Source organism: Muntiacus reevesi, chromosome 1 (assembly GCF_963930625.1).
Source record: "Muntiacus reevesi chromosome 1, mMunRee1.1, whole genome shotgun sequence".
Taxonomy (NCBI): Eukaryota; Metazoa; Chordata; class Mammalia; order Artiodactyla; family Cervidae; genus Muntiacus; species Muntiacus reevesi.
Genome location: NC_089249.1, coordinates 183,730,482 through 183,754,801, shown reverse-complemented (window position 1 = coordinate 183,754,801; position 24,320 = coordinate 183,730,482). Strand labels below are relative to the sequence as shown.

Genomic DNA, 24,320 nt, shown 5'->3' with positions numbered 1-24,320 from the left:
GGGAATCATTTGCATAAAGTCATGTACCCATGTCTTCAATGCCCCCATCACTTTGGTGAAAAGTATTTATGCCTAGGACTTCCCTGGTGGTCCAATGGTTAAGACGCTGCACTTCCACTGCTGGGGACTTGGGTTCAATTCCTGGCCCAGGAAGATCCCCATATACTGTGCTGTGCGGCAAAAAAATAAAATAAAAAAGTATCTATGTCCATGTCACTAATGCTTTGAGCAAGATAGTTGTTTGATTCCCATCAACCCAGAGCATTCTTTCCTGCTCAGCACCCACCCCCTGCCCCCATCGCCTCATCCCGCCCTGCAGGCCGCTGATTCCTGAACTCTGCCACCGCAGATGGGTGCTGCCTGGTCTCACGCTGCAGGCAAGGAGATGGTCCATGGAGCAGGCTCCACGGTCCTCTCACACCGGCTGCTTGTGCTCAGCCTGCACTGGTGTGTCTCTGGGGGCAGGGACAGCTGTCTTCTCTCCCGACCGCCCCCTTCCCCTTGGCACTGGCACTGGGGGTTTCAGGGTTCGCTCCCCAAGGATAAAGCAGCAAGGATGCCCCTCTCAGGGTCTCTGATGGACGTGTGGACGCCTCTCTGGGGATGCTGGCCACGTGACGTGTGTGTATCTTCAATGATGATTTTCTTTTCTTTTAAAATTTCAGCTGCACTGGGTCTTCACTGCAGTGTGGAGCCTTCTCTAGTTTCAGCACATGGGCTTAGTTGCCCTGAGGCCTGTGGACTCTTAGTTCCCCCACCAGGGATCAGACCCCACGTCCCTTGCATCGGAAAGCAGATTCTCAACCACTGGACCACCAGGGAAGTCCCAGAGATGGTTTTCTTAGTTTATTTTACCCCCAGCTGGGGAGGGGGTAGGTGAGGACCCAGAGGACATGAGGAGAAAAGGTTAGAACTAGAAGGTGACCCACTCCGTGATACCATGCTGGCATCAGGCGATTTTTGAATCATCAGCTGTCGATGTCGGCAGTTGTTCCCACTAATGCTGCGTAAACATCACCCAGTGGGAGTGAGCCTTGAGTTACTCTGTGCAGATGAGGGTGATCGGCATGCAGGAACCCGTCTGCTAGATGAAGGGAGAGGGGCACAGAGAGGCTCCGTGGGGGGGCCGCTGCGTGGCCGTCTGGCACGTCACATCGTGGTGGCCACCGAGACGGTTCCTGTGCCCGCTAGAGTTTCCCTGGCTGATTTCTAACCGAGTTAGCAGCATCTTCAGTCTCCCAGCCCCCCACCCACAGAGATGGTCCCCCAGTTGACTTGCCCACACATTGGGTGGCCTGTTGCGTGGACAGCAGTCTCGCTTTGAGGACAAGTCCCCAAGCGAAACTCTAATCTAAATAAAGAAGTCCTCACTTAACCTGGGGGATAGATTTTTTCCTTGAGGGTTCTTTTAAAAATTATTTATTTTAGGCTGCACTGGGTCTTCATCGCTGTGTGCGGGCTTTCTCTGGTTGTGGAGAGTGGGGGCTATCCTCTGGTTGCAGTGTGTGGGCTTCTCCCTGAAGTGGCTTCTCTTGTTGCTGAGCACAGGCTCCAGGGCTCCATCCTCAGTAGTTGCGGCACATGGGCTTAGTTGCTCTGCTCCACGTGGATTCTTCCCGGACCAGGGATTGAACCGGTGTCCCCTGCATTGGCAGGCCAATTCTTAACCACGGGACCACCAGGGAAGTCGTGGATTCTTTTAATTACTGGCCTTTCATCTTCTGTTGCCAGAAAGGGCTGCCAAGTCCATGGGGAAAAAAAGCCGGAGAGGGGACAGGAAAATTTCAAGCTGCAAGGGGCAGGAGGGTAAGGAAGAATGAGGTTGTCGTTGACAGGATATAAAGATAGATGAAATTGTTTACCTTATGCCAAGAGAGGGTCTTTACTGGAGATTTCTCCTCTCAGCAGTGGTGGGAGAGAAAGCCATCTTTCAGTTAAGTTCAGTCGCTCAGTCATGTCCGACTCTTTGCAACCCCATTAACCACAGCATGCCAGGCCTCCCTGTCCGTCACCAACTCCCGGAGTCCACCCAAACCCATGTCCTTTGAGTCAGTGATGCCATCCAACCATCTCATCCTCTGTCGTCCCCTTCTCCTCCTGCCCTCAATCTTTCCCAGCATCAGGGTCTTTTCCAATGAGTCAGCTCTTTGCATGAGGTGGCCAAAGTATTGGAGTTTCAGCTTCAGCATCAGTCCTTCCAATGAAGACCCAGGACTGATTTCCTTTAGGATAGATTGGTTGGATCTCCTTGCAGTCCAAGGGACTCTCAAGAGTCTTCTCCAACACACAGTTCAAAAGCATCAATTCTTCAGTGCTCAGCTTTCTTTATAGTCCAACTCTCATATCCACACATGACTACTGAAAAAAACATAGCCTTGACTAGACAGACCTTTATTGACAAAGTAATGTCTCTGTTTTTCAATATGCTGTCTAGGTTAGTCATAACTTTCCTCCCAGGAAGTAAGCATCTTTTAATTTCATGGCTGCAATCACCATCTGCAGTGATTTTGGAGCCCAGAAAAACAAAGTCAGCCACTGTTTCCACTGTTTACCCATCTATTTCCCATGAAGCGATGGGACCAGATGTCATTCATAGTTTTCTGAATGTTGAGCTTTAAGCCAACTTTTTCACCTTCATCTTTCACTTTCAGATTCACCATCAACCTCTTTCACCTTCATCAAGAGTTCCTCTTCATAAAGAGTTCCTTTAGTTCCTCTTCACTTTCTGCCGTAAGGGTGGTGTCATCTGCATATCTGAGGTTATTGATGATTCTCCCAGCAATCTTGATTCCAGCTTGTGCTTCTTCCAGCCCAGCGTTTCTCATGATGTACTCTGCATATAAGTTAAATAAGCAGGGTGGCAATATACAGCCTTGATGTACTCCTTTCCTGATTTGGAACCAGTCTGTTGTTCCATGTCCAGTTCTAACTGTTGCTTCCTGACCTGCATACAGGTTTCTCAAGAGGCAGGTCAGGTGGTCTGGTATTCCCATCACTTTCAGAATTTTCCACAGTGTATTGTGATCCACACAGTCAAAGGCTTTGGCATAGTCAATAAAGCAGAAATAGATGTTTTTCTGGAACTCTCTTGCTTTCTCAGTGATCCAGCGGGTGTTGGCAATTTGATCTTAGTTTTTTCCTCTGCCTTTTCTAAAACCAGCTTGAACATCTGGAAGTTCACAGTTCACATATTGCTGAAGCCTGGCTTGGAGAATTTTAAGCATTACTTTACTAGCGTCTGCTGCTGCTGCTGCTGCTAAGTCGCTTCAATCGTGTCTGATCCTGTGCAAGCCCATAGACGGCAGCCCACCAGGCTCCCCCATCCCCGGGATTCTCCAGGCAAGAACACAGGAGTGGGTTGCCATTTCCTCCAATGCATGAAAGTGAAAAGTGAAACTGAAATCTCTCAGTCATGGCTGACTCTTAGTGACCCCATGGACTGCAGCCTTCCAGGCTCCTCCATCCATGGGATTTTCTAGGCAAAATTACTGCATGTGAGATGAGTGCAGTTGTGTGGTAGTTTGAGCATTCTTTGGGATTGCCTTTCTTTAGGATTGGAATGAAAACTGACCTTTTCCAGTCCTGTGGCCACTGCTGAGTTTTCCAAATTTGCTGGCATATTGAGTGCAGCACTTTCACAGCATCAGCTTTCAGGATTTGAAATAGCTCAACTGGAATTCCATCCCCTCCACTAGCTTTGTTCATAGTGATGCTTCCTAAGGCCCATTTGACTTCACATTCCAGGATGTCTGGCTCTAGGTGAGTGATCACACCATTGTGATTATCTGAGTCGTGAAGATCTTTTTTGTACAGTTCTTCTGTGTATTCTTGCCACCTCTTCTTAATAGCTTCTGCTTCTGTTAGGTCCCTACCATTTCTGTCCTTTATTGAGCCCATCTTTGCATGAAATGTTCCCTTGGTATCTCTAATTTTCTTGAAGAGATCTCTAGTCTTTCCCATTCTGTTGTTTTCCTCTATTTCTTTGCATTGATTGCTGAGGAAGGCTTTCTTATCTCTTCTTGCTATTCTTTGGGACTCTGCATTCAAGCCATCTTTAACCTCATTCATTAAACAAAAATTTATTTTTTGACAAGTTATAAGGATAGTGCAAAGAAGTCTTTTCACACCCAGACTCCCCAGATGTTAACATTATATTACATTTCTCTATATATAATTAGGGGCTTCCCAAGTGGCTCAGTGGTAAAGAATCTGCCTATGTAGGAGACTCAAGTTAGATCCCTGGGTTGGAAAGATCCCCTGGAGAATGAAATGGCAACCCACTCCAGTATTCTTGCTTGAAAAATTCCATGGACAGAGGAACCTAATGGGCTACAGTCCATGGGGTCACAAAGAGTTAGATGTGACTGAGCATATAGATAGATAGGTAGGTAGATAAATATAGTTTAAAATATTTTCTTACTGCTAAGTAATTTTTTTAATTGTGGTAAAATATATATAACATAAACTTTACCACATTAACTGTTATTAAGTGTGCAGTTCAGTGACTTTAAGTACATCCACGTTGTTTGCATCCATCATCATCATTCATTTCCAGAACTTTTTCATCTTCCAAACTGAAACTCCGTTGCCATTAAACCCTAACTCCCCATTCTCCCCTCTCCCCATAGCCCCTGGCAACTATCATTGTACTTTCTGTCACTAAGACTCTGACTACACCAGGGACTTCATATAAGTCAAATCATCCCGTTTTGTCCTTTTGTGTCTGGCTTATTTCATTTAGCATAATGTTTTCAAGGTTCACTCATACAGTAACATGTGTCAGAATTTCCTTCCTCTTTAAGGCTGATTAATAGTCCATTGCATGTATATACCACATTTTGCTTATCTATTAATGGGTCAGTAGACACTCGGGTTGCTTCTAAATTTTAGCTCCTGTGAGTAACACAGCTATGAACATGAATAGGGAGTATCTCTTCAAGACCCTGCTTTCAGTTTTTGTGGGTACACACCCTGAAGTGACATGGTTGCATCATATGATAATTCTCTGTTTCATATTTTGAGGAACTGTCATGCTTTGTTTTATTTCGGAGTCAGTTGCAGACATGAGACCCTCTATCTTTAAATATGTCACTGTATATTTCCTAAAACACAACCTCAGCACAGTGATCGAAATCAGACTCCTTGAACACTGATACAATTCTATAATATACGGCTCTGATTCAGATTTTGCCCACCATCCTATTAAAATTCTTCATGGCGAAAGAGAATTCTGGATTGTGCATAGGGTTCAGTTGTCCCATTTCTTTAATCCCTTGTGATCTGGGAAGTTCCTCAGTCTTCCTTTGAGTCTCATGGATGACGTTGTTGGCTAAGAAGCCCTGGGTTGGAAAGATCCCCTGGAGAAGGAAATGGCAACCCACTCCAGTGTTCTTGCTTGGGAAATCCCATAGATGGAGGAACCTGGCAGGCTAGAGTCCATAGGTTCGCAGAATTGGACATGACTGAGCAACTAAACAACACCACCACCACCAACATAGTTGATTAACTATTAGTTTCAGGTGTCCTGCAAAGTGGTTCAGTTATACATATACATATATATATATATATTTTTTTTTTTTTTCAAATTCTTTCCCCATTTAGGTTGTTATATAATATGGAGTAAAGTTCCCTGTGCTATACAGTGGGTCCTTGTTGGTTATCCATTTTAAAAACAGCAGTATTTTGAGAGTGCCCAAACTCACACCCATTTCTGTATCAAAACCCTGGAATTTGCACAAATACCTCCAAATTGGATCCAACATCACAGACATATAACTCCTTCCTCCGACAGTGTGGACCTCCCCCCCACCACCATGATCCCCAGTGTGTTCACTTCTTTGATCAATCCTAGAATAAATAGAAAGGAACTTCAGAATTGCTAACCCACGCTTCCCCCAAAGAAAACTTACTCACTAGAATTTAGTATTTGCTGATGGTTCTTTTTGTCTTTAACCTGAGGGCAGAGTCCAAACACCATGTTCAAAAAAATTAACTTCAGTTAGTTTTTATTTATTCATTTAGTTTTAGTTGAAATATAGTTGATTTACAATGTTGTGTTAGTTTCTGGTGTATAGAAAAATGATAAGATGTATATATATATACAATGTTATATACATGTGTGTATTCTTTTTCAAATTATTTTCCGTTATAGTTTATTGCAAGATATTGACTATGGTTCCCTGTGCTATACAGTAGGACTTTGTTGTTTGGCTACTTGAGTTAGTTTTCTTTTTTTTTTTTTAGCTTGAGTTAATTTTTAAAGGAATAACTTAAAAATACTTTTGGAAAGAGAGAGAAGTGCTTTAAATTATTTTTGAAATATTTCTTTTATGAAAAGTATATGCATGCTGCATATAAGACAGTCGTGAAATTATGGTGGCCATGTCTAATAATACACAACTGTTGGACTAAGCACAAAGTGCCCGTCTTTAATGTAATGTATTTTATATTAAAGTTACCCTGTAACTCACAGGTATTGTCACCTAGTATTTGTGTGTGTGTGTGTGTGTGTGTGTGTGTGTGCGCGCGCGCACGTGCTTATTCAGTCATGTCCAACTCTTTGTGACCCCATGGACTGTAGCCTGCCAGGCTCCTCTGTCCTTGGAATTTCCCAGGCAGGAACACTGGAGGGGGTTGCCATTTCCTTCTCCAGGGGATCTTCCCCACCCAGGGATCGAACTCATAACTCTTGTGTCTCCTGCATTGGCAGGCGGATTCTTTACCACTGTGCCACCTGGGCACCTAGGGATAAGGCTAAATTTATTTAAGGAAAAAATTAAGTGATTGAGCTTGAGGAAAATAGTAAGCAGTATTAGCTTCATTGGGGAAAAGGAACTGAACAGGGTGGACTGTTCAACCTGAGGCTTGGGCAAAGGTGTACTGTGCTCTGAACTCGTGACTTTCTGGGAAATTCACATTTCTTGAAAATGAAAAGCTTGTATATCCCCATTTCCCCTACATGTTCAAGATCCTGATAAAGGGACACAGTTCATCATTTCAGGAAACCGAGGAGGACTCCATACTGGGTGCCTTCGCATGTCTGGGTCCTTCCTGTTGGGAGATTGAAATTCCTGCAAGTCGTGAGTGTGCGGAGGGCTTGTAAGTGGGTATTTACTCCGTGGTGGCGGTTTAGTCTGTCAGTGTCCGACTCTCTGTGACCCCATGACTGTAGCCCGCCAGGCTCCTCTGTCCGTGGGATTTCCCAGGCAAGAGTACTGGAGGGGATTGTCATGCCGTCCTCCAGGGGTTCTTCCTGACCCAGGGATGAAACCTTGTCTCCTGCATTGCAGATGGATTCTTTACTAACTGAGCCACCGGGGGAGCCTATTTATATTTACTCTGTAGATTTCATTTTATTTTATTTATTTATTTGGCCATGCTGTGCGGCATGTGGGATATTAGTTACCCCTCACCCCTGCAGTGGAAGCTTGGAGTCTTAACCACTGGACAGCCAGGGAAGTCCTATCCTGTGTAGATTTTAGATTTTTCCATTGAGATTGGGAGAAAAAGCAGGAAGGAATTCCAGAAAGTTCTGGAGGATTTATAATTGGAATCTAATAGTTCCGAGCTTCCAACAAATGAAGTACAGTTGGTAAGGAGCCAAATTCAAAATCTCCAATGTGGAGAGTCTGGTGTGCAGGGAACAGCTCGGACCACAGGGAATCATGTGCTAAGATCCCACAGTCAGGGAAAGAGGGCTGATGGAAGCTGTTTGTCTTCCTGATAACAGGTGCCTGAGAGTCCTTGGTGTCAGCTCTTCAGCAGATGCTTTTAGTGTCCCTGCTCAGCAAGGTGACTGATACAGACTGTAGCTTCCAGAGCTTCCAGTTTTTTCTTTGTCAAATTGCAATAAAATATACATAACGTAAAATTTCTGGAGGAGGCAGTGGCGACCCACTCCAGTACTCTTGCCTGGAAAATCCCATGGATGGCGGAGCCTGGTAGGCTGCAGTCCATGGGGTTGGGAAGAGTTGGACACGACTGAGCGACTTCACTTTCACTTTTCACTTGCATGCATTGGAGCAGGAAATGGCAACCCACTCCAGTGTTCTTGCCTGGAGAATCCCAGGGATGGGGGAGCCTGGTGGGCTGACGTCTATGGGGTTGCACAGAGTCAGACACGACTGAAGCGACTTAGCAGCAGCAGCAACTTAAAATTTGCCATTTGAACCGTCTGTAGGTGTACAAATCAGTGCCACTGAGTACATCCACACTGTTGTGTAGTCGTCCTTAGCATGGGCCTTCCAGGTGGCACTACTGGTTAAAGAGCCTGTCTGCCAAGGCAGGACACTCCAGAGATGCAGGTTTGATCTTCCCTGGTTGGGAAAAATCTGCTGGAGGAGGAAACGGTACCCCACTCCAGTATTCTTGCCTGGGAAATCCCATCGGCAGAGGAGCCTGGCAGCCTACAGTCCGTGGGGTCACAAGAGTCACACACGGCTGAGCACCACGTCGTCACCACCATTCATCTCCAGAACGTTTCCATCTTCACAACTGAAACCCTGCCCACAGTAAACACTAACTCCCCACCTCCCCTCTCCCCAATCTCTGAGTCCCACCGTTTCACACACTTTCTGTCTATAAATCGGACTGCTCTGTGCACGCTCAGTCACTCCAGTCGTGCCTGACTCTTTGCAGCCCCGTGAACTGTACTATCTATGAAGTTCTCCAGGCAAGAATACTGGGTGGGTTTCCATTTCCTACTCCAGGGGATCTTCCTGATCCAGGGATTGAACCCAGATCTCCCTCACTGCAGGCAGATTCTTTACCATCTGAGCCACCTGGGAATCCTTAGGCAGCTCAGATGGTAATAGGGACCTCATATAAGTGAAACCTTTCAGTTTTTATCCTTTTGTGTCTGGCTTCTTTCATTCAGCGTAATTTTTTCTTTTTCTTCTTTCTGGCCATGCCCCATGCATGTGGGATCCTTTTTCCCTGACCAGGGATCGAACCTGGGCCCCCTGCATTGAAAGCATGGAATCTTAACCACTGGACCACCAGAAACATCCCTGATTTTTTTTAAAGGAAACACATTAATGATTTTAAATATAATTTAACATGTTTTGAGCCCTTTTCAGCACTATGCCTTTCACGTGTATTGTGTTATTATTATTTTTCCCCTATGATATGGGTACCACTGTTCATCCATCTACAGATGAGGGCACTAAAGTACCCAGAGAGTGAGTGACTTGCCTGGAATCACCCAGCCAGGAGGTAGGGGTAGGGGAGGGAGAACAAACCTGGTCCCCGGGTTCTGGAGGCTCTGCCCCAGCTCCCACCCTCCACCATCTGTGCAATGAAGAGCTGCTTTTTTTTTTTCCCTTTTTTTTTTTAAAAAAAAAAATTGAGATGAACTTACATAATATAAAATTAACCCTTTTAAAGTATGCAAATCAGGGACATTTATTACATTCACCATGCTGTCCAACCACTGCCTCTAATTCCAGGATGCTTTCTATCATCCAGAGAGGGAATCCTGTCACCATTAGCAGTCACTCCCTATCCCTAGGCCACCTGGCCACCCCCGATCTGCTTTCTGTCCCTGTGGATTTGCCTGCTCTGGACATTTCGTATAAGTGGAATCATGTAACGTGACCTTTTGCGTCTAACTTCTTTCACACAGCTTGATGTTTTCAAAGGTTATCCACATTTTAGCTTGTGTCCGTGTTTCCTTCCTTTTCATGGCTGAGTAAAATTCCACTGTGTGGATGGACTATGTTTTCTTTATATCCTTTCATCCATCAATGAACACTCAGGCTGTTTCTGCCTTTCAGCTGTTGTGAATGGTGAGGCTACTTTTATTTTATTTTCTTAATATTTATTTATTTAGCTCTGCCAAGTCTTAGCTGTGGCCCCTGGGATCTAGATCTAGTTCCTGATCAAGGATCAGATTCGGGCCCCACTGCATTGGGAGTGCAGAGTCTTAGCCACTGAACCACCAAGGAAGTCCTGAGGCTACTTTTAAAAAAAATTTATTTATTCTTAATTGGAGGATAATTGCTTTACAATATTGTGTTGGTTTCTGCCGTACGTCAGCATGGATCATCCATAGGTATACATATGTCCCCTCCCTCTTGAACCTGCCTTCAACCTCCCGCCCCATCCCACCCATCTAGATTGTCACGGAGCACTGGCTTGAGCTCTCTGAATGCCACAGCAAGCTCCCCCTGGCTGGCTGCTTTACATATGGCAGTGTATGTTCCCATGTATGTTCCCATGTATGTTCCCGTGTATGTTTCTTGCTGGTCTTACAATGCGTCCCACCCTCTCCTTCCCGCACTGTGTCCACAAGCCTGTTTGTGTCTGCGTCTCCTTTGCTGCCCTGCAAGTAGGTTCATCAGTACCGTCTTTGTAGCTCATGGAATATATGTGCATTAATGTATGATATTTGTCTTTCTCTTTCTGACTTACCTCACTCTGTATAATAGGCTCAAGGTTCATCCACCTCATTAGAACTGACTCACATGTGCTCCTTTTTAGGGCTGCGTAGTATTCAATTATGTACATGTACCACAGCTTCTTCATCCATTCACCTGCCGATGGACATCTAGGCTGCTTCTGTGTCCTAGCTATTGTAAATAGTGCAGCAGTGAGCACGGGGGTACATGTGTCTTTTTCAAGTATGATTTCCTCAGGTTGTATGAGCAGCTGTGGGGTTTCTGGGTCGTATGGAAGAAGCTCCTTTTAGATGTAGGAAAGGATAAAAAGGAAAGAAGGGTCTTAGCCAACAGCAAGTCCAAACCCATTTACACTTAAGGAAAGTGAGGCACCCTCAGGAGCGTCAGGCACTTGCCTAGGCTCAGCTGGTTCTTGAGCTGCTCACTTGTTCAGCTGACACTCGTCAGCATCTGTTGTGTGCACATCCTGGGCTGTGGCTGGGACATTGACCTGTGGGGTCGAGAGAGCATGTAAAGCGGCCTGGGCTTCCAGAAGGTCTCGGGAGGCTGAGACATGAGGGCTGAGAAGTCAACTGACTCCTCAAAGAGAGGGAAAAGCATTTTAAGCAGAAGGAACAGCCAGTGCAAAGGCCCTGAGGCAGAAGTGAGTCTGCTATATAGGCGACTGTACTGGGGGAATTGAGCAGAAGGGGGACACAGGGAGAGGAGGGCAGCATCCAGACCCCCAGGGCGTCGTGGGCCACGGTGGGGAGGTAAGAGTTTTATTCTGAGCGTGGCAGGAGTCGCAGCAGGGAAGAAGCAGGAAAGGCTGTGATATGATTTCATTTTATTTATTTATTTATTTGGTCAAGCTGGGTCCTAGTTGCAGCACATGAGATCTTTCATTGTGGCATGGGAACTCTCAGCTGTGGTATGAGGGATCTAGTTCCCTGACCAGGGATCGAAGCTGGATCCCCTGCATTGGGAGGCCAGAATCTTAGCCACCAGATCACCAGGGAAGTCTCATGATGTGATTTTTAGATTCTGCCTTCGGTTGGGAGGATCCCCTGGAGAAGGGAATGGCAACCCACTCCAGTATTCTTGCCTGGAGAATCCCATGGACAGAGGAGGGGCAGTTCCGGAGAGGAGATGAGATTTGGTCTCCAACAACTTGCCAAACAGAACTTGTGCTGTGCTGTGCATAGTCGTTCAGTCATGTCCGACTCTTTGCGACCCCACGGACTGTGTAGTCCACCAGACTCTTCTGTCCATGCGATTCTCCAGGCAAGAATACTGGAGTGGGCTTAGCAGTGCAGTCAAGATGCCACCTCCTGCGTGGCCCCTCCTGCCAGCCTCAGATGAGAGCAGTGCCCAGGCCAGTGCCCACAGCTCAGCCACCAGCAGCGGCTCCCCCATCTGCCGCTGGCTCCCCATCTGCCGCTCCCCAGCAGCCAGGTCTGATGGCCCAGCTGGCAACCACTGCTGCCGGCGTGGCTGGGTGTTCTGCCGTGGGCCACACTCTGGGTCACACCATCACGGGGGGCTTCAGTGGAGGAAGCAGTGCTGGGCCCTCAAGGCCTGAATCACTTTCCAGGAGGCTCAGGGAACCAAGGGGGCACAGCTGCAGCAGAATGGCCCCTGCTTCTATGAGGTGAAAGTTTTTAGAGTGTGCCCAGAGCCAGGGTGACCTTAAACTTTGTGAGGGTTTCATCGAGGTGCTGAAACAGTGCAGATTGGCCAATGGATTAGCTTAATCAAGAAGTGCCAATTGAAGACATGAATGATCACCTCTCATGACCATGTTGATTTAGCAATTAAAGTAAAATTAATAGTGAGGATAAGAAGTGTGAGACCACCTTTTAAACTTCTCCTTAATCTTTATTAGCTTTTGTGCTTCAGGATTACAGTGGAAGAGGGTATTGCCACTATATAGAAGTTCATTGAGATGGTATTGAGTTTGGGGTTGGGCAGAAGAGGCAGTTGCCTCTAAAATGTGCTTTTCTGATGTTGTTGTTTGTGAACTAATTAGAATAAAGTGATTTTCTTTCTAAAAAAAAAAATACTAGAGTGGACTGCCATGCCCTCCTGCAGGGAGTCTTCCCAACCCAGGAATCAAACCCTGGTCTCCCTCATTACAGGCAGATTCTTTACCATCTGAGACACCAGGAAAGCCCAAACAAAACTGGGGTGTATCCAATAAGCCTCAAGCAAAGTGGTCTGTAATGTCTTTTTTTGTTTTTTTGTCCACACCGAGCAGTATGTGGAATCTTAGTTCCCGAACCAAAGATTGAACCCAAGCCCCCTTCAGTGGAAGCATAGGGTTTTAACCCCTGGACCTCCAGGGAAATCCCAGATCTTATTATTTCTAATGTGTGGCCATTCAGAATAATCGCCCTGGGCGTGCAGTGTGCAGAAACAGGGTGAATATTGATAAAATCATGGGAATGGGAACAGGGAGCACAGAGCTAACACTTCCAGCTCTTCTCAGGGGTTCGATGGTGTAAAAAACAGTATGGTCAGGTAGAAATTGTGGCTGTGTACCAGGAGTACCAGGCCTGTCTCATCTCTGGATCTGCAAACCTTTAAGGAAAGTCCCCCCTGATTCCCATCTCCATAGACCAGGGAGTTGAGAGAACAAGGGAGCATGAAGAATAAAAATATTAGTGACCAAGAAAAATGATTGTGCAAGAAATTACATACTTCACAAAGTTTTTTCTTTAGTGCATTTTAAAATAGATTTCACATAAAATATAACCCCCTTGCCCCCCAGTCATCTACCCACCAGTGTCTGCAGCTCACCGTGCACCAAGTTTGGGGAGCAGGCTTGCACTCTGCCCTCATCTCTCCGGCTGTGGAATTTCTTGGGGAACCCTCCTGACCTTACACATCACTGGGCTTGGCAAGAGGGTTGGGGTCCTGGTTCCTGGTGTGGGCATTTGAGACTCCCCCCACACCCGCCACACCCCACCTACCCTCCAGATGCCCTTGTCTCCAGGTGACCTTGATATACCCTCTTTGGGGAGCAATTTGGACTTATCTGTCAGTGAGGGGGGGCTTCCCAGGTGATGCTAGTGGTACTGTAAAGAACCTGCCTGTCAACGCAGGAGACATAAGAGACGTGGGTCTGATTCCTAGGTTGGGAGGATCCCCTGGAGGAGGGCATGGCAGCCCACTCCAGTGTTCTTGCCTGGAGAATCCCATGGACAGAGGAGCCTGGCGGCTACAGTCTATGGGGTCTCAAAGAGTCGGCCACGACTGAAGTGACTTAGCACACAGCACATCAGTGAGCAGAGACCTGCCTTTCCTGGACACTCTCTAGAGCAACTGCAGTAGATGGGGCAGGGAGTTGGGACAGCGTGGGTAGCAAGGTCAAGGTGACTGGAGAAGGAAATCCTGCGGCCACTGCAGGAGATGCAAGAACTCACCTCTGGGGACTTCCCCTGGTGCTCCTGGAACCGTTCACCTCTGACTGGGGCTTGAACCCGTCTAATCAGGCCAGAACTCACGGTCTTCGAACTAAGATCACAGCACCTGGTTTAAGGACTTAAAGAAGCTTGGGTTCTTGATTAATATAAATCTACTTGGAAGAGATGCAGGCGGGCAAGCGAGGGAGTTCTGCCCCGAGGATTAATTGGGCTGCAATTTTATAGTCAAAGGAAAGGGGACAGGGAAGACTGTCTCCCTCGAGTAGATGTGAGGCTTACTTACATCACTAGCTCTTCCTTCATTTCGGGCAGGAGAATATCTGACCCTCTGAGGTCAACTCAGAACATTGTGATGCTTGTTCAAATCAGTGGAAGGATGGTGGCACTCAGCTCAGTTCAGTCGCTCAGTCAGGTCCCCATCCATCACCAACTCCCAGGTGGCGCTAGTGGTAAAGAATCCGCCTACCAATGCCAGAGACTCCAGACACACGCGTTCAGTCCCTGGGTAAGGAAAATTCCCTGGAGGAGGAAATAGCAACCTGCTTTGGTATTCTTGCCCGGAAAATTCCGTGGGCAGAGGAGCCTGGCGGGCTACAGTCCATGGGGTCACAGAGTCAGACGTGACTGAGCATATATACAGACATAAAAGGGTGGTGACATTTTTCTTCCACCTAATGGCCTGGGGCATATCTCATGCTTTTATTTTTGGCTTTATAGTTAAGCATACTGTTTCATTCCACGACATTCCAATAGGTTACATGAGTGATCATTAACTTACAGTAATCTCCCAAAAGTTCCTAGGGTTCCCTCTCTACTCTATCCATAGTCCCCTCCTGGAACTTCCATAGTCACCTGTATAACTATCCTGTTCTGTCCCTATCAGTCTAGTGGTTAGGACTCCACACTTTCACTGCCATGGGCCTGGGTTCGATTCCTAGTCGGAGAACTAAGATCTCAGAAGCCATGTGGCATGGCAAAAAAACCCCAAAACCATAAAAACTCACCTCTAGTGAATCCCACAAGTATTACGTATCCAACTCTTTATGACACTTTGGACCACAGCCCACCAGGCTCCTCTGTCCATGGAATTCTCCAGGCAAGAATATTGGAGTGGGTTGCCACCCCCTTCCCTGGGGAAATGTTCTGGGTCTGCTATGCACTGGGCCCTGTGCCAATCTTGAGGAAGAAGCCCAGTCATGAGCACGCCACACTGAGATCTGAAGAAAACCCCTGTGTTTCCCCAGAAACGTACACCTGTGGTGGCCCATCAATAGCCAGTTTTTCCAGATATATATTTGTATGCATGCGTGCGTACTCAGTCATGCCTGACTCTTTGCAACCCCATGGACTGCAGCCCACCAGGCTCCTCTGTCTGTGGGACTCTCCAGGCGAGAATACTGGAGTGGGTTGCCATTTCCTCCTCCAGGGGATCTTCCCGACCCAGGGATCAAAACTGCATCTCTTGTGCCTTCTGAATTGGCAGGTGGATTCTTTACCACTGAGCTACCTGGAAAGCCCCATTTATTTATGTAAATATATGCATATAATATATGTATATCCATATGTGTATATATGCATATAGATTTTTTCCATTATTGGTTGTTACAAGATATTGAATATAGTTTCCTGTGCTATACAGTAGGTCCTTATTGTTTGCCTGTTTAATATATAGTAGTTTGTGTATGTTAATCCCAAACTCCTAATTTATCTTTTTCCTTGACCCCCCCATCCCCTTTGGTAACCAAAAGTTTTTATCTATGTCTGTGAGTCTGTTTCTGTTTTGTAAATAAGTTCATTTGTGTCATTTTTTTTAGAGTCCAGATAAGCGAAAAGATCACATCACTTATATCATACAATATTTGTATTTCTCTGTCTGGCTTGCTTCACTTAACATGGTAATCTCTAGGTCCATCTACATTGCTACAAATGACGTTATTTTATTCTTTTTTATGGCTGATTAGTATTCCATATATATACATATATATAATACACACGTTTTCTTTATCCATTCATCTCTTGATGGACATTTAGATTGTTTCTATGTCTTAGCTATAGGGAATTGTGCTGCTATGAACATTGGGGTCATCACAGCCCATTTTTGTTTATAATCCATGATGTTCTTACACTTCTTCATTCCTGAGATGGTTAGAGACTGTCTAATGAGTTGGGTCCATCTGTAGACATGTTGGACCCTGCTATGTACCATGCACCAAGATCATAAATAATTCTTACAGGTATAACAAAGGAAGACCATAATAACAAACAGTAAAAATAATAGTAGTAATGGTAGCCAATATTATCTGAGCACTTATGATATGCTAAGCATTGCAGCATTGCTTGAAACTCTTCAGTGTGAATTAGTTCCTTCAATTATTACAGCTACCTGCTGAAGTAAATACATCACTACCCCCATTTTACAGATGAGAGAACTGAGTCAAAGAGAGGTTAAGTGACTTCCCCAAGGTCACACATGTGCTTAGTCACTTCCGTCCTGTCTGACTCTTCACGACCCCATGGCCTGCTAAGCTCCTCTGTCCATGGGATTCTCCAGGCAAGAACACTGGAGTGGGTTGCCATGCCCTCCTCCAGGGGAATCTTCCTGACCCGGGGACTGAACCTGCGTCTCTTGAGTCTCCTGCATTGGCAGGCAGGTTCTTTACCACTAACACCACCTGGGAAGCCCAAGGTCACACAGGGAGGGCTCAAATCCAGGAGCCTAGCCTCAGAGGCCACAGCACCGTGCTGCCGCCCACGGAGATGCTGAGAGAATGGATGGAGAAGGGGCTGAGGGAGGAGCTTTGGGATGGATGAGCACAGGTGCCTTCCTGCTCTGCCGTGAGTCAGAAGCCCTGCTTGTTTTCAGAGGACAGGTCAGCTTATCCCCAAAGATTGTGTTATCCCTGCAGCCCGGACCTAAGACCACAGCATTTTCTCTGCTTTTGCTTCCAGGAACTGGAGAAGCTAGGGCTTGGGGACAGCGTGGATCTACATGTGTATGAGATTCCAGTGGAGTATCAGACAGTCCAGAGGCTCATCCCTGCCCTGTGGGAGAAGCACAGTCCCCAGGTAAGCAGGGCAAAGGTGAGTGGGGTAAAGGTAGGTGCTTCCCTATCAGGATCCGTGGCTGGTTGCCCCAGGCAGGATGGTTTGTGTGGCTTTGTTCCTGCTTTGATCACATGGTTGATGGCCACAGCCTTATCCCCCCAAGTGCCACACTTTTCTGGGTTACCCTTGAGGTGAGAGAGGAAAGCAAACATCTGAAACTTCACAGAGGCTGATTCTGTCCCACTAGAGTTCTGTATCAGTCATAACATGTTCCGTTATAAGTTACAGTCAAAACACACCTCAACCCAGCTTGAGCATCAACATTCGTATGCTTCAGGTATAGCTTGATCCAGGTGCTCACCCAATGTCATCAGCCTCCTCTCTTGACCACTCATCTTTGCTTTGCACTTTGCTTTCGTTTTGGCAATGATAGGTGGCTGCTGACTGATATCCTCCCAACTCAGCCCCTCAGCAAAAAGAGAACACCTGTCCTCCAAATAATTCCCCAAAGTCTATAGCTAATTCTCATTGGCCAGCTTGGGTCACAGTCCAGTCCCTGAGCCAGTCACTATGGTTGGGGGAGAAGGAATGCTGTAATTTGTGAAGCCTGGATCCCACATGCCCACTTTGGTGGCCAGGGGTTGGTGTCACCTCTCCCCAAACCTCCTAGAATGAGCAGGAGTCGGGGGTGGGGGGGATGTTTCCCAAAGGGAGAATGGCTGTGGGAGGGAGCTGTGGTTTTTAACCAGATGTAATGGACTGGAGGCGGACAGGCAGGGATCACACCCTCCTACCAGAGGTAGTTGTGACCCAGCCAAGACCTTGGGCACGAACTGCATAGGAACTTGGCTGGTATCTCTGACAAGTGAGATCCCAGTCTCCTATGGGGGCCCCAGTTTTCCACTCTAGCCTGTTATTTCAGATTCTCCCGGGCTGGCTTGAGGCATCTTGCTTTCTAAGGAGCCCTCTCAAGTGGAATTTGCCTGTTTTTACAGAGGGGGGCCTGGAGGCTTAGCGAGAATGGGTTGAAGTTTCTTTGAATGAGCTTTTTCCTCTACTGTGTCTAAGCAGCCCTGCCTTGTTCTAGTTAAAAAGAAAACCTCATGCATGAAAATGTTTTTAGGAAACTTCACACCATACAGAAAGGCTTCCGCATGCCTCAGTTTCCTTCTGTGACAGGTGGAAATAATAATAGTCAAGATTCAACCCAGCACAGATCAAAAATATTAAAAAAAAAAAAATTCCAGGAAATTTCCTGGTAATCCAGTGGTTAGGACTGTATGCTTCCACACCCTGGGTTCCATCCCTGGTTGAGGAACTAAGATCCTACAAGCAATGCAGTGCAGGGAAAAAAAAAATCCTGAAAGTTCCAAAAAGCAAAATTTGAATTTCCTTGAGCAGCAAGCTATTTATATACATAGTGTTTACATTCTGTTAGGTATTATAAGTAATCTGGAGGTGATTTCATGACTACAGGAAGATGTGAGTAGGTTATGCAAATACTAGGCCATTTTAGATAAGGAACTCGAGCACCCCCAGATTTTGGTATCAAAGGGAGAAGAGGGGACCTGGAAGCTATCACCGGTAGATACCAAGCCAGGGAGTGACCGTAGCACTGAAATTCTACCACCCAGTCCAGTGTGTGTACGGGATTATCCGCACACCACGAAATCCCTGGACAGCAGCTGGGAGTCCTACAGTTCAGCTCGGTTCCCATACTCCAGGACTTCCGTGGCTCTCTAGTGGTGAAGACTCCGCCCTTCCACCACAGCGGGTGTGGGTTAGATTCCTGGTTAAAGAACTCAGCCCACATGCCTCAGGTGTGGCCAGAAATATAAAAAAATAAAAAGAATAAAATCCCACAGGTTAAGGACTGCCCTCCAGATTCCAATCTTTCTTTTTTTTTTAAATTGAAGTACAGTTGATTGACAATGTTGTGTTAATTTCTGCTGTATAGCAAAGTGATTCAGTTATATACACACACACAGACACACACATTCTTTTTAAAGCTATTTTCCATTATGGTTTATTATAGGATATTGACTATAGACCTTGTTGTTTATCCATTTTATATAGAATAGTTTGCAGATGGCAGTCTTAAGTCCAGGTTGTTACCTGTGTTTCTGTCCAATTGACTATAAATCAGATCCCTTCTTTGGGTTCAATTAATTTTGCTGAAGTGGCTCACTACTCAGGAACCCATTTGCTCACTGGATTACCAGTTTATCGTAAGAGCACGTAACTCAGGAGTAACCACTCAGATGAAAGAGACGCAGAGGGCAAAGTATGGGGGGAAGTGTGTAGAGCTTCCACGCCCTCTCTGAGTGCCCCACTCTCCCCAAATCTTCATTTGTTCACTGATTTAGCAGCTCTCCCAACCCTGTTGTTTAAGAGTTTTATGGAGGCTTCATGACATAGGCATGACTGATTAATTGCTTGGCCGCTGACATCTGGACTCTATGTCCGGGCCCTCTCCCTTCCCCTGAGGTGGGGGGACAGGGGGTTGGAGCTGAAAGTTTCAGTGTTCTAATCAGGTAGCTGGTTCCCCTGGCAACCAGCCCCCATTCTAAGGTGCTACTGGACTTCCCCGGTGGCTCAGTGGATAGGAGTCTGCCTGCCAGTGCAGGGACAGGGTTCGATCCCCGGTCCAGGAAGATTTCACAGGCGGCAGAGCAGCTGGTCTTGTGCGCCTAGAGCCTGTGCCCGCAGGAGAAGCCCCTGCAACGAGAGGCCTGAGCACTGCAACCAGAGGGTAGCCCCGCTCTCCGCAATTAGAGAGAAAGCCCACAGCAATGAAGATCCAGTGCAACCAGAAATAAATTTTAAAAATATTTTTTCATTACCTCATTCACAAAACAGGGGATTTCCTTTGCAGTCCAGTGGTTAAGATTCTGCACTTCCCTTGCAGGAGGCATGGGTTTGATCCCTGGTCGGGAAACTAAGATCTCGATGCCACGCGACCCCAAGAAAAACACAACAGGACACCTTATTGCTTTCATCACTTAGGGAACTCTAGGGGTTTTAAGAGCTCTGTGCCTGAAATAGTGGACTAAGAACAAATAAATATTTCTTTTTTTAAGATTTTTTTGGATGTAGTTCATTTTTAAAAGCTTTATTGAATTTTTTACAATATGGTTTCTGTTTCATGCTGGGCTTTTTGGCCACAAGGCATGGAGGATCTTAGCTCCCCAAACAGGGATCAAACCAGCACCCCCTGTGTTGGAAGGCGAAGTCTTAACCGCTGGATCACCGGGGAAATCCCTATATTTCTTACTACAGATCAGAATATCACCAGTACCAACATCCTGAGTTTGTGGTGGTGATGAGGGAGATGAGGCCAGAAGGGTGATAAACGGTTCCTTAGCCCACCCCAGGATTTCTGAGCCTCGCTGGGGCAGAGCCTTCCCTGTGGTGGGCACTGTAAAGGGGGTAAGCAGCATGCCTGGCCACCCCCCATTAGATGCCAGGAGCTGTCTCCAGTCTGATACCCCATAATGCCTCTAGATACTGCCAAACCCCTGGTTGAGAACTCCTGGCCTACAGCAGGCTCTCAATAATGGCTGACTGGGACCATGGTTATTGTCATCACTCACATCTTCACACACATGCATCTGCATATACAAATGTGCCCACCTACAAGTACTGTTTAAGCAGTGTACTTCACCGTTAGGGCTTTCCAGGTGACGCAGTGGTACAGAATCCGCCCGTAGTGCAGGAGACGCAAGAGATGAGGGTTTGATTCCTGGATCGGGAAGATCCCCTGGAGTAGAAAACGGCAGCCCACTCCAGTATTCTTGCCTGGGAAATTCCATGGACAGAGGAGCCTGGTGGGCTACAATCTATGGGGTCGAAGAGAGTCGGACGCCACTGAGGAACTGAGCATGCGCTACACGGATTAGCGTGACTGCTGGAACAGCTGACTGCCAACGAGACATCTTGAAACAGAAATTTGTCTGTACACAGTCCTGGAGGGCAGAAGTCCACGGCCACAGCGGAGCTGTGGCTCCCTCCAGAGGCTCTACGGGAGGGTCCTGCCTGTCCCTTCCAGCTCCTGGGGGCTCCAAGCATTCCTTGGCTTGTGATTGCATCACTCTATCCTCTGCCACTGTCTTCACAGGACTTTCTCCTTCCCTCTTCCTCTGTCCCTCCTCTGTGTGTCTTTTTAAAGGGCATTTTTCAATGGATTTCGGGTCTATCCAGATAATCCAGGAGGACTTCATCTTGAGATTCTTTACTTAATTGCATCTGACTTGACCCTTTTCCCAAATAAGGTCCCGGTCACAATTTCTAGGTGTTAGCACAGGGACATACCTTTTCCGTGTGTGTGTGTGTGATGGCAGAGTCACCACTGGGCCCTATAAAGTATAAACCACAGCTGCTTGTTTGTTTTTACGTTCACAGGAGATCACTGTGTTACCTGGTGCTACTGGTTTATGGAGGACCAGGTAACAGCCTTAGTGCCAGGCATCCAGTGGCAGATAAAGCAGCCCAGGAGCTTTTAATCACACAGGTCATTAAAAATTCCCCCTCAACATTATTTTAATAGCTGGGTAATATTTAGTAATTAATATAACCATTTTTCTATTATTGGGCTTGCTATTCATTTCCATTTTTTTTCTCATTTTTATAAATTACACTGAAGTGACCATTGGCAGATTATTATCTCTTTGATTATCTTTAGGTTAGATTCTTAGAAATTATACCTTGCCTTTTGCATCTGGCAATATGTCTTGAAGATTGTTCCATACAAAATTGCCTTGACCATAGCAGCTCATAATTTATTTAGTCAACCCCCCTCCCCATGAATGGCCAATTAGATTGTTTCCAGTATTGTAATGACAAAGCTCCTATGAACATCTTGGCGTATTTCACATTCTTGCGTGGTTCACCTAGCACACTTTCTGTAAGAGTGGTTGCAGGATCTATTCCAGCAGCAAGGTGACAGAAAGCACATAACCACCAGCAGTGCTCTGTGAGGATGCTGTCCTCCCCTTGGCCTGGGGGGATGCCCCAGTCCCGTGACCAGACCTTATTAAGCTGTACCCATCTGTCTGCAGCTGGTGGTGCACGTGGGAGTGTCAGGCATGGCAACTGCAGTCACGCTGGAGAAGTGTGGACACAACAAGGGTTACAAGGGCCTGGACAACTGCCGATTCTGCCCCGGCTCCCACTGCTGTGTGGAGGACGGGCCTGAAAGCATTGACTCCATCATCGACATGGATGCTGTATGCGAGAGGGTCACTACACTGGGCTTAGATGTGTCAGTGACCATTTCGCAAGATGCAGGCAGGTAAGGCACCATGGGGCCCCTGTGGTGTAGGTATGAATGGGGTTTCCCTCCTATCAGCCCAGGCTGAGTGTTGAATAAGCCAAGTGTGTTTGACTGTGACCTCTTTGGGCCAAGTGCTAACTTATTTATTTATTTATTTATTTACTTTTGAAAAGGTTATTGATCTATCACTTGATGGACTATTTATTTATTTTTAATTTTTTTTAAATTGTGGAAGTGTGATAACACATTTATAGGAGACTTGGAGGATACAGAACAAGGTTACATATAATTCTACTATGTGTTAGTCACTCATTCGTGTCCGACTCTTTGGGATCTCATGGACTGTAGCCCGCCAAGCGCCTTTGTCCATGGAATTCTCCAGGCAACAGTACTGGAGTGGGTTGCCATTCCCTTCTCCAGGGGATCTTCCCAATCCAAGGATTGAACCCAGGTCTCCTGCATTGCAGGCAGATTCTTTACCATCTGAGCCACTAGGGAAGCCCAGTTCCTCTATATATTACAATTATTTTTAAGTAGATAATTTAAGATTTTTAGTTGGAATTTCAATATCAAATCTTCAAAAATTAATAGAATGAATATACAGAGAAGTAGAAGGATATAATAGGCCTGAAAAGCACTGTGAACCAATTCAGCATAATTAAGATTTATACAATTTTCACAGAGCAGTAGGATACAAATTCTATTTAAGTTCCCATAGACTGTAAACTCAGAGACATTGAAACATATCCAGGGACATAAACCAAGGTACAAAAATTTCATGGTCTAAAGGTATTGAAATTAAAGCACGGACTATTTAAATAGTATGGTTGAGAAGAGTGACCTGACTGAAACGACTTAACATACACACGTGCTAAGTCGCTTCAGTCATGCCCAGCTCTCTGTGACCCCTGGACTGAAGCCTGCCAGGCTCCTCCACCCATGGGATTCTCCAGGCAAGATTACTGGGGTGGGTTGCCACGGCCTCCTCCAGGTTTCTTCCCGACCCAGGGATCAAACAGCATCTCTTACATCTCCTGCGTTGGCGGGTAGATTCTTTGCCACTGAGCCACCAGGCAAGCCCAGCACACACACACAATATTTTACACAGTAAACTTTACATAGGATTTCACAGAATATAATTCTCAACATGCACAAGGCACACAGCTAAGTATATATTCATAACAGGTCCCGTCTGCAACTCATGCGTGGCTCTGCCCACTTTTCCCACCCCAGGCCCCTGGCATCTCCTGGCCGTGGCTCCGGCTGCCTCCCTACTGTTCCTCCTGCCACCTCTGCTCCAACCCTGATGGTCCTCTCCCCTAAGAAGTCAGCTTCTGTATTAGTTTCCTGTGGCTGCTGTAACCAATCACCATGTTGGTGGCTTAGAACAACAAACATTTATTCTCTCCCAGTTTGGGGGCTAGAAGTTCAAAATCAAGGTGTCAGCAGGGCTGGTTCCTTCTGGAGGGCCTGAGGGGGCGTCTCAGACCCTCTCCTGACTTCTGGCGGCTTCTGACAACCCTGAATGTCCCATGGCTTGAGACACTTTACCCCAAGTCGCTGCCTTCATCACCACATGGCTTCCTCCTGATATGTGTCTTCACGTGGCCTTCTTACAAGGACACCAGTCATTGGATGTAAGGTCACCAGTGTGGCCTCATCTTAACCAATTATGTCTGCAAAACTCTGTCTCCAAATCAGGTCACATTTTTATATTCTAGGTAAACAGAAATTTGGAAGGAGAAACTAACTAGTCAGCCTATTAGAAAGTCTTTTATTAATTTAAGGCAGATGAAGTCCCTAACTTGCTTAATTCTTCCTGCAGTTCCCACTGCACCTCAAATAGAATCCCAGCTCTCCGCCATCCCCAGGCCCGTGTGCTCTGGCCCCTGTCCACCTCTGCAGCCTTCTCTGCCTGTAATCTCCCCTCACCCATTGCCTTCTACACCCACAGCCCAGTCTCCTCCTGCTCCTCACACGCCGCAGCCTCACTCTAGCCTCAGGGCCTTTGCACATGCTATGCCTCTGCTCAGAACTCGCTTTCCGCTGATAAGACTGTTTCAGGTCTTAACTCCGCATGTTGGCTGTTTGGGAAGGCCTCCCCTGCCTCCCAGACTCCTCTGTTCTATGCCCTCGCAACACCAAGTGCCTCAGTTTCTCCACACTGTGTACACCTCAGCAGCCCAAAGGCAGCAGGTAGCA

The 24,320-nt window shown here is 46.5% G+C and overlaps 1 protein-coding gene across 4 annotated transcripts in view; it reads left to right on the top strand.

The window, feature by feature from the left end:
* The window catches only part of PGPEP1 (pyroglutamyl-peptidase I), a 36,269-nt gene that overhangs the window by 5,195 nt on the left and 6,754 nt on the right, over positions 1-24,320 (top strand). For 3 of the 4 annotated variants that reach the window (XM_065917442.1, XM_065917443.1, XM_065917445.1), the window contains exons 3-4: positions 16,751-16,867; positions 21,904-22,136. In XM_065917442.1, the coding sequence (XP_065773514.1) occupies positions 16,751-16,867; positions 21,904-22,136 (350 nt within the window). The remainder of the gene's footprint in view (positions 1-16,750; positions 16,868-21,903; positions 22,137-24,320) is intronic. The other variant, XM_065917444.1, reaches the window with a different exon arrangement.